Source organism: Sminthopsis crassicaudata, chromosome 2 (genome assembly GCF_048593235.1).
Source record: "Sminthopsis crassicaudata isolate SCR6 chromosome 2, ASM4859323v1, whole genome shotgun sequence".
Taxonomy (NCBI): domain Eukaryota; kingdom Metazoa; phylum Chordata; class Mammalia; order Dasyuromorphia; family Dasyuridae; genus Sminthopsis; species Sminthopsis crassicaudata.
Genome location: NC_133618.1, coordinates 48,835,620 through 48,846,375, shown reverse-complemented (window position 1 = coordinate 48,846,375; position 10,756 = coordinate 48,835,620). Strand labels below are relative to the sequence as shown.

Genomic DNA, 10,756 nt, shown 5'->3' with positions numbered 1-10,756 from the left:
GAACTGCGTCTCCAGGCTTTCTTGAAAAAGCCCCTTCCTGGTTTAGGTTGAAGCAGTGACAGCTGAAGACCCCTTTCGTCAATAGAAGCTTTACTGGGGAAGAGCTGGCCCCGTCAGGGTTTAGGTTGCTGGGTCAGTGGGAGGAGGAAGAGCTCGCAGCTCAGGGAGATCTGTGGCGTCCCCGGCCTGACACGCGAGTGGCACAAGTGGCGGAGGCCCGATCTGGCCCTGGGCCGATGCTTGGGCTCCAGGCTGAGTCGGGCAGAGGGCCTAGCTCCCTGAATGATGTTTGACACAAATGCCCGGCCCCCTCTTCCCCCATAACCCCGGGGAGACTTAAAAAGGACAGACAAAGTGATGGTGGTTGGTTTTTTTTAAAATTTATTTACGAACATTATCTCTGAGGGACAACAGCATGTCTCTGGCGCTCATCTCTGTACATGCAACTGTAGAAAATAACATTTGTATTCACTTTGTCTCTTTCTGCAGGAAGTTGTACAGCTAATGACAGTACTGTAGCGGCAGAGCTGCGCCGGGGCAGCACCAGCACTGCCAAACAATATGTACACAAACTACATTGTAAAAAAAAATTACATTGTTACATTACAGACAATGCACTCTCGCTGCTGTTTTAACCCCACATTCTACGCAAATGGACCTAGTACAAAGAGAAGGGTGTGAATTGACCTGTGAGCTATTTACATCTATGTACACTCTCAGAAGCATTACAAGGAGGGAAATTTACACTGTCCAGGGGGGAAATCCACAAAGCACATGGGTCAAAGGTAATACATTACTTTTGCTATTGTTGCTTGAAACTGTTGATTAAAAGGACTCTCCATGCTTATACAGATTAATTTATGGTTATTTAACCAAAAAGGAAAAACTAAAAAACAACAAACAACAAAAAACCCCGGGGCTTGAAAGATATCTGACCATAATTTGGTATTTCCCTTCTAGAAGGGGGATGGAGGGAGAAGGGGAGAAAAACATAGCCCAGGCCATTCTTTCTGAAGATGTTGGGACGTTTCTTCGCCCTTCTCCCTTCACCCCTGGAAATAAATCTCTGCTGGCCCTTCCCCAGTGAGGAAAACCAGCCTCTGAATTTGTTAACTGAGATTAAAAGAAAAACGGGTTGGGAGAACATGGGAGGGAGAAGAGAGTAATGGGGGTGGATGAGGATCTGAAGAGTTTAAGATAGGAAAGAAAACATTTGTAATACATCCATGAAGCTCAAAAATACTGGCGTGAGGGGGCCTGGTCAACATTCCACCGCGAGCACCCAGAAGCGCATCCTCACTGTGCACTTGAACAAGGTTGGGGGCGTATGGGGAAGGGGGGCTGCACGTAGCACCCATGAACAGAATATGCCTGTGGGGGCAACTAGATGTCTAGAAGAAAAATCAAAGTCAGAGAAAAGTCATAGCAAACTGCTCACCGTACACAAAAGCAGCAAGTCTGTTTACTGCCCTGGCTGTTAGCCCCTAGGAGGGCCATGGACTTGAGAAGCAGCCCTTGGCCTCCTCCCTAGGGCCTGGAAATCTGAAGGTATTCGCTCCAAAGCCCCCGACTCTGTTCTCACTAAGGGGAGGTGTGGAGGCACAAAAGCAGGCAGCCACTTGGTTGCTGATAACGAACAGAGGAGCCCAGGAGGAAGTCTCCTTTCACTTGTCATCTCTCCCATCCCCTCCACCCCCCAGCCTCAAATAGTCTACAAAAATATCCTAAAGATTCTTTTAAGAAATCTCTCCCCCCAAATACTCCTAAGTCCCACAGTGCCTGGCAGCTGATGCTAACTCTTCCTTTGGGAAGAGCTGGTCTGAAGGTAGGGTGCTTCTTGGGTGCTCCCACCCCAGACCCTCCATTTGGCCCCCAGTTTTGCCTTCCCAACAAGATTGTGACTTGTAGATCCCCAGGGTATGGATGGAAGGGAGGAAGGAGAGGCTACTGGTTAGAGGAAGGACCCCATCTGTTTCTCCCATGGACAAAAGCCAGACTTCCTCCTCCCGGTTAGCATTCAGGGACATCAGCACAGGAAGAGAAGACACCAGACAAATAAAACAATTGAAAACACTTTAAAACGCTGATAAAAGTTGGACTTCTTTTCAACAAGTCAAGAGCATACAGCATAACAATAATTTCAAGTCACCATTTGTACAGCACCAAATGTCTCTTTGCACACATTTCTGGGCACATTTGTGAAGGCCCAGGGTTTCAACTGTCATGCAACTAGCTCGTTTGGAAGGGGCTGGAAGGAGGGGGGAGAGGGGCAGATCTCTCACCTTAGCAATCTCCTAAATTTAGCCAGCATGGAGGACACGGGGACAGGGTTAGAGAAGTACTTAGAACCTGTTTGCACCCTTCATCCTGGCTTTGAATTTAAGCACTTGTTACTGCTGCTCTGAGTACGGGGCCTTTATTAAGGCAATATAATCCAAATCTTAACCTGCCATCTCTGTGTAATTGCTACTTGGGTTCTGTTTCACCGCTTGCTTTTGGGAGCCCTTTACATATGCTCTCCAACCAAATTCTGTATTTCAAAGAACTGACCTCAGGTCTCCCAGAGGAAGCTTTCTTTCACTCTTGGCCCCTTGCTACCAAATCCTTCACTCCTTTTTACCATCTGATGTCTGCTGCCTAGCCATCCTTGGTGGTCTCACACATCCACCATGGAAACCAACAAGGTTCCACTTACAGTGAGCTGTGGTTGGCAACAGCTCCTGTGGAGAAGTGCCAAGGTGAGGAGACGTTTTCTAAGACCACATGGCTCTCTGTCCTTCCCCTTCACCCCCAAACAAACAACTTCTAGAATAGAAACCTTCACACTGTGTCTAATTTCTAGGCAAATGGCACGGAGCTCAACCAAGGTGACATCGAGTAACTGGCCCCAACGATTTAGAGGACAGTTCTCCTGGGTCAGGGGAATGACGAGCACCTTCTGTGGGGCCCTCCTTCCCGTTCTCCAGTGGCCCTGGTGTAGAAGCAGGACAGAAAGGAAAAAATGTCAACTTCTCCTTCCTGTGCACTAGTCTGAATTGAGTTCAATTAAATAGACAAGCTTCTTCCAAACAGGGCCTTGGTGGTCTCTGTGGAAGGAAGGAGGAGAGCACAATGCTGGGAATGACTGTCCTAGCCTGCCAGAGAGCTCCAGATTCCTCCCATCCTGAACTTAAGGTCATCTCTTCTATAAAATGCTAAGATTTCCTCCTGTGATAAATCACTTTCCATGCTTTCTAACAGAACAATAGCTTTTCCACTAGAAAAATAAGACCATTTCCTACAGATCTAAGGAAGTTTAGCAACTCCACCACACAGCAGAGTGTGAATGAATCCCCTTCCACCGAGGGCAGAAAGCTCATCTTAAAGCAAGAACGGGGACAGCCTTCTCTTCAGGCCCTTCTGAGCTAGGCCAATGCTCTCCCTCCCAGCCCCAGCCTCCTACAGAGAGGAGGACCCTGCACAACTCCAGGGAAACATTGCCAGCTGGACCATGTGGGTAGGTAGTTTTGCTACTTGTCCTAACTTAAAAGGACAGGGAAGAAAGGAGGGGGAAAAAAGGGTTTAAAGTTTTGAGAAAGTGAAGAATGCAAATTTCCGAGTGGAGTTATCTTGTCTTTCTTTTGGTTAGAAGACAGGCTTCAGAATACTGAATGTTGCACGCCATTTTGGCCCTTCTGTTTCCTTGAAAGGGAAAGTGCTGCCTAATGTGAACTATACATATACAAAGATAATTTTAATTAATTTATTTATTTCTTTACACATAACTGAAAGTGATGTTACAGTACATAAGTTATTTACAACTGTGCAGTAATGTGTTGCAAAATAAATTATCTAGAAGGCAGCAAAAGTACATTGTTAATGTATATAAAAACTGTACAGCATTTATGGGATACATTTTTATATGAGTATTGGCTCTGTAGTGTTTCAAGTTATGTTCTCAGAAAGAGAAACAAAATGCCCAAGATTAAAGGAAAAAATATATAAACCACATGGATTTGACTCCATTAAAAACACAATTGGCAGAGTCCTAGCTCTAGGTCACCACACGCCCCACGCCTTCTGCAGGGGTCAGATGGCGCCGCCTGGGCCCTCGCTAAACACAAGCGTCCACAGCCCTGCTGTCTGAAAAAACGGGGACCGGTGGCTGCCCTGGGATTTTAGCTGGAAAGCATCCTTAGACTTGGAAGTCTATCGGCTCCACCCCATTATACCTTTGTCCGTGAAAGGCGGGTGCGGTGCCTTTTACTTTATTTTTTTCTATTAGATCCGGATGGAAGGAGAAACTTAAAAAAAAAAAATGAATTCTCTTCTGCAACTTCTCTGAAATGAATCTGCAGCTGAATGGAAAACACAGATAGATTGAAAATTGCTGTCTCCACAAAGATGGAAACCCCCACGGCTGCTGGCCCCTGCTCAGCAGATGGTGGCAGGGCGCCTCGAGCCCATGCAGGCCTCCAGCGGCGTTGCTGTCTAGTCAGACCACGTAGTGTGCAAGCTTTTCACCCTCCGCTGAAGCACCTGGTTTATACAAGAGATGTGTTTCCCACTTCTGTGGCTGGGGGCCTGCCATCAGTCCAGAAGTGACGGATACGTTGTGAAGAAAGTGCAACTGTTCTCTCGCTCCCTGTCCCCCACCCCCCTGAGAGATGCTTCTTCCTTCCCACCCAGGGATTCATCAACAAGCATTCGGGATGAACAGGAGCTCAGCCGTTCGTTCAGAAGGGCTCCCGCCATTGCCAGTTTCCTGTAGGACTGTCTTGGGATCTGGTCTTGTCATGCTGGCAAGAGCACAAAGTCATCGTTGACATCGACCATTGGCACGTAGAAGGACGGCACCTCATTCACGCAGAGAGACTTGTGCCCCGCAGGGTCTAGCTCCTGGACTTTCAGCTGCCACTCCATCCTTTGCACCGCATTGAGAGCCGCCGCTTCATGTTGCTGCCGCATCAACAGACACGTCTGCACAGGAGACAAGACCAAGTGGTGAGGAGGGAGGTCCATGCCCAGTCACCCCGACAGAGCTCCTCCCCCCCTCGGCAGGGGGCTGTTCTGTCCCTGAATGGCCACCAAGGTCAAGGGCATATTGGGCAACAGTCTGGGAGCTTTCAGACAGAACAGCATTTCTTCCCTTCCCCCAATAATCTACTTAGTATGCAGCCCCCTGGCTCTCCCCTTAAAGGACTTCCACCTGACACCAGGACCATCAGGCCACTAAACATGACAGAAAGCTGTCTGATGAAAGAGGTTTGGCCCTAGAGGACAGGTCTGACCCCAAGTTATGGGGACCTGGCCTGCACTTGACCGACCCTCATGTGACAGGGGGATCAGGTGGTCAGTGTCCAGACGATGAGGATGACCACTATATGAAGCCCTCCCGATGGGCAGAATTGAGAGGGTCTCATCCTGTAAATTCTCCTGCAGTCGTGTCACGGCTCTGCCGTGAGGAGGATCCCAAGGAAAGGGAAGGCCCCATGTCTCCCTGGACTTGACTACAAATTAAGTAAATTTGTAATGTTTGTAAATGTTTGATGGAACAATGAAAGACTCCACAAGTGGCTTCTTTGGGCCTAAAAATACTTCAAAGAGTAGAGAAGAAAAGGGTTCTGACCTTCATCCGGTCGTATTTGTCATCCACATCCTGTAACCAGGAAATGAATTGTCGAGCATTGAAACGATCTCTTACTGACTTATTTTCATCCCCCTGTGGAGCCAAACAATGAGAAGTTTAATAAAGGAGAACAGATGTGATGGCTAGAAATGTCCTATCCCATCTTCTAGGGAAAGGAATAAAAACACATTAAGAAAACCAACACCAAAGACTCCATCCTGCCTAGGGAGAATGGTGAGCCATCAAGTCAAACAGACCATGTTTATAACTCAGACCTTTTGAAATCTTTAGAGAAGAAGTTTCTTAGCCACAGGGCGTTGGTAAGTCCATCTGTCCTATTGCTGGCCTCATGGCAGGTTAGCACAGTAACAACAGAGCCGTAGACAGAAAAGTTTAGGAAAAGACTGGGCCACCTAGTACGATTCCAATGGATTGGAGGCTTGAATGGCCTCCCTGGGAAGGCTAGAATGGCTGGGCCAGAGGTCTGGCTCTGCTCACCCCCACCAGCACTGTCTTCCCGCTGGACTTGACTTGTGCGCCTCACCAAGAGCCACAATGAGCTTCAGAAAAGCAAGTTCCAATGCTCCTGATGATTTTTAAGTCAATAATCATTAAACATCTAAGTGCAGGAAAACCCCATTTTCCGACTTTTTCTGGCCTGTCAGAGACTCTGAGGCTGGGGCCAGTTGCACACTACATATCTTAAAAATAGAGATTGATGCGCTGATTTTTATTGGTTTATATCATTGGGAATAAAACTCTGAGCAAGGCATGCCCAAAAGAGATGTGGAGTTGTGTGCTCAGGAGGAAGTAATTATTGCTTGGAATTAAAAGTTAGGTCAGGATGGGAAATCGAGAAGGGTGAATTAAAAAGGAAGAACTAATGGGCCTCCACTTCAGTCTCCTCTCTTGCAAAAAGGAGCTATGATATCAGAAAGATCCTCCGAGGACAGCCAGACAGGGCTCCCCACACCTGGAGGAAACCGCTGACCTGACTTTCCAGGGGCATGTTGTAGACTTCGGAGTCCAGAAGCATCGTACAGGCACTGAATGGGACAGCCTGGTTAGCTATTGTCCGCGCTGCTCGGCAGTGAACCCGCAAGATCTCCTGTTCACAGGAAACAATCAGCTTTTCCTAAAAACAAGAGCAAGAAGTGGTTGAAGCAGAGGACTGAGATCCAAACAACAAGTTCCCTTCTTGATCCTCTCAAAAACATTCTTACCCGCTCTATGCTGTGCTGGAGACGCAGTTTCCCCCTCACAGTCTCCTGCTGCTTAAATAATTCCTTCAGTGGTTCTGCCAGAGATGGCGGTGGGGCAATCTGCAGACCCAGAGAGAAGTATACACCAGTTATAAGAATACGTGGCTGATAAAAGTCTTCAGCTACTGTCAATGACAAGGGGTTGGCATTTACAGGAAGCTTCCTTTACTTCTTTCCCCAAGTTGAACTGGTTATTTCCAAAGGCCAATAGGTTACCCACCCCACTGGTGCAGCATGACTTTTGCCAGGTCAATCTTTCTGGATTCCACAGGCAGCTAGGTAGTGCCATATAGAGCACAGAGCACTGAACTGGGGTTGAAGAAACCCAAGTTCCAATTCCACCTCAGACATTCACTCATTATGTGACATTGGGCACGTCCCTTAACCTCTTGTCTGCTCATGTCTACCAGATATAAATAAAATAATGGCATATAGGAGGCACTTAATATATGCCCCTTCTCTTTCCTTCCCCTGTATTAAAAGGAATTAGCATGCTTGCATAAAGTTGCTCCAGTACCATCAAGTTCCACTCAGCTCAACACTATGGAGGGTTCCATGGGCCTACTACCAATCAGGCCAGCAGTTTTAGATGGTTCCTACCTCAGATTCTGCCTTATCTGTCTCAGGGAATCTTGATTCCAACTTGGATTTGTTCAGCACTACCCTAAGGCTTAGATCCCAAACTGTTTCCAATCTTTCTCCCCTACAGAACCATTCTCTCCATCTCTACCTGGGCACTTAACTCTCAATTAGAATATAAGTAGTTCTGGGGCAGCAAGGTAGCCCAGTAGATAGAGCACCAGCTCTGAAGTCAAGAGGAGCTGAGTTCAAATATGATCTCAGACACTTAACACTTCTTAGCTTGAGTGACCCTGGGCAAGTCACTTAACCCCAATTGCCTCAGCAAAAACCAAAAAAAAAAAAAAAAAAAGTATATATATATACACACACATACATATATACACACACACATATACATATATACACACATATACATATGTAGTTCTAAGCAGCAAATTAGAGAAAGACTGAGGTTGTAACTTTCCCTCAGTTTGGAGAACTTGGTGAATTCTACAGTGACTTGCATCTTGTACAATCTTTATTTTTACCATGGCCAAATGGCTGCTACCCATAATAATGCGTATTAGTTTCCTTCTTGTGAGTAAGTAAAAAGATTGTAAGAAATCTAATATTGAGAAAAAAACAAGTTCCTTTTTTTAAAAATGAGGATTTTATATGAAAATAAGGAAAAAGGATTCAAAGATAATACAATAGAGAATAGAAGAAAGAGAGCAACCAAATGCTATGGGTCAAAAGCAGATATTTCCAAAGAGGAGATATAGGCTGAAGAAGATAAACCTGCCTCACAGGGGTTAGATAAAATCATGTACTTACCTGGAAAATTAAAAATAAAAATCAGGTTATTGAAAATGAAAAGGAGGGGCAGCTAGGTGGCGCAGTGGATAGAGCACCAGCCTTGAATTCAGGAGGACCAAATTCAAATCTGACCTGACACTTAACACTTCCTAGCTGTGTGACCCTGGGCAAGTCACTTAACCCCAGCCTGGGGTGGGGGGGTGGGGGGATGGGGGGGAAAGGACACAAAAAGGAGAAGGCTAAGTAAATACACCAACCTAGATGCAGTGACAGTCAATCTAGCAGGAAAATCACTTGGAAGGTCACAAACAGGAAAATAAAATCTAGACCAGGAGCCACTGAAAAAACAGTGTTTTAGTGATTTAGAAGCAAGGTGATGGCCCTGGAATTAAAAAACCAGTCTTCACATAATTATCACCAATGTAACTTTGTCAAGTCATTTAACATTGTTTTGGGATTGTTTCATCATTGGTAAAATGATGGGGTTGGAGTAAAGCATCTGAGATTCCTCTAATACTAGAACTGTAATTTTAAGTCTTTACCCAAAGGAATGAATAAAGTATGAATAACAAGGCAAATCTCTCACCCTAACTCTTCCTAAGATTTGGTGAAGAATTATGACAAGATGGCGGCTTTGGAAGAGGATCCCAAAGTCAATAAAAACAGAAGAGGTGATAGGGCAGTGAATGAGGGCAGTGAATGACACTGTCATAAAAAAAAAAAAAAAAAAAAAAAAGAAGGAACATTTCAATGTTGACCAACAGAAAGAAAAAAAAGCAATACTATCAGAATATAGTGCTATTGTCTGTCCTTCATTTTCCAAGAGTATAATGTCATCACAGGGAATGGACTAGACTGCAAGGACTCGCTAAATACTCTTCTGGTGTCTATCTGTCAACTCTCATAAACGCATACTAAACCCTTGGAGAAAAAGGCAAAAGGGAGTAAGGTTGACGTTATTAGGACACAATAGTGATTTCAACTATCTGGATATCTCTTAAGAGTTCTCTCTCAATTTAAGATGGATCGGGTAACAATTTCTTGACTTGCCTTATTGAAAATATCAGCCTTCAAAATGCTGAGTAACTTCAGAAGGGAAATGATATTCTGAATTTCATTTTTACCACCAAAGAACAACTGGTATCTGCTGTGAAAATGATGTCAGCCTCAGGAAGAAGCAACCACTTCAACCTAGATTCCAGAAGAATGGATTTGAAAGAGTTCAGAGGGAGGACCGATAGGATGCCATGGACTAAAATCCTATGATGAAAGGCATCCCATGCAGGAGGGGTGGGGAACTGCTCAAAACTGAAATTCTGAATATAAAAAAGAAGCAATTCTCATGGGGAAAACGTGGTTTATAAAGGCACTGACATAGATACACAGAAAACACACGTACCAACTTGAAATTTTTTAAATGTGGAAGGAAGGCTGGGTAAAAAGACAGCAAATAGAAACAAAAGTATGACATGGTTCTGTAAGAATTGTGTCAAAAGTGTTAAAAATTCAGGATGAGTTGAACCTAGAGCAGAAAAATAGGTGGTCACCACCAAAAAAAAAAAGATAAAATTTAAGAGTATTAAGGGGAAGAGTTCACAATTTGACAAAAATTATTAGGAAAACTGGAGAGCAGTTTGGCAGAAACTAGGCATAGATCAGTATCTTATACCTCATAAGATACAAAATGACATAAAGAACGACAGCATAAGTAATTAAGGGGAGCATCGTAGTTAGATCTGTGGATAAGGAAAAGTTTATGACCAAAATAAAAGATAGAAAAGAAGACAGGAAGTAAAACAGATCATTTTAATTATATGAAATAAGGTTTTTGTACAAACAGAAGAACACAACTAAAATTAGAAGCAAAAGAGGAACCTGGGAGGAAAATTTTACAGGGAGTTTTTCTGATAAAGGCTTTGTATATTAAATTTTGGGGAACTGAATCAAATCTATAAAAATAGAAACCAGTCCCCAATTAGAAACTGGTCAAAGAATATGAACAATTTTCAGAAGAAGAAATCAAAATTATCAATAGTCACAGGAGGAAAAGACTCTTAAATCACTATTGATTAGAGAAATTAAAACAACCTCTGGGGTACTACCTCAGACCTATCTAGAGTGACTAACATGACAGAAAAGGAAAATGACATGCTAGAGGAGATGTAGAAAAAGATACACTAAACTGTTGGTGAAGTTATGAACTGATCCAATTATCCTGGAGATTAATTTAGAATTATGTCCAAAAGGCTTTAAAAACTGTGCACACTCTTTGACCCCATTGATACCACTAGTAGATCTATATTCTATTTTTTATTTTTTATTTTTTTAGGCTGGGGTTAAGTGACTTGCCCAGGGTCACACAGCTAGGAAGTGTTAAGTGTCTGAGACCACATTTGAACTCCGGGGGGTCCTGAATTCAAGGCTGGTGCTCTATCCACTGTGCCACCTAGCTGCCCCGTAGATCTATACTCTTAATTCTTCTTGTGATTTCCAAGTTGTGGCATATAAA

At 44.2% G+C, this 10,756-nt stretch overlaps 1 protein-coding gene across 3 annotated transcripts in view; it reads right to left on the bottom strand.

Moving 5' to 3' along the window:
- Positions 1-3,728: 3,728 nt before the first annotated feature.
- ANKRD11 (ankyrin repeat domain containing 11) overlaps positions 3,729-10,756 on the bottom strand; it is a 320,143-nt gene continuing 313,115 nt past the window's right edge. For all 3 annotated transcript variants that reach the window (XM_074286178.1, XM_074286176.1, XM_074286177.1), the window contains 4 exons: positions 6,832-6,930; positions 6,600-6,743; positions 5,609-5,701; positions 3,729-4,959 (listed from right to left, as the gene is read on the bottom strand). In XM_074286178.1, the coding sequence (XP_074142279.1) occupies positions 4,774-4,959; positions 5,609-5,701; positions 6,600-6,743; positions 6,832-6,930 (522 nt within the window). In that variant the 3' untranslated portion in view covers positions 3,729-4,773. The remainder of the gene's footprint in view (positions 4,960-5,608; positions 5,702-6,599; positions 6,744-6,831; positions 6,931-10,756) is intronic.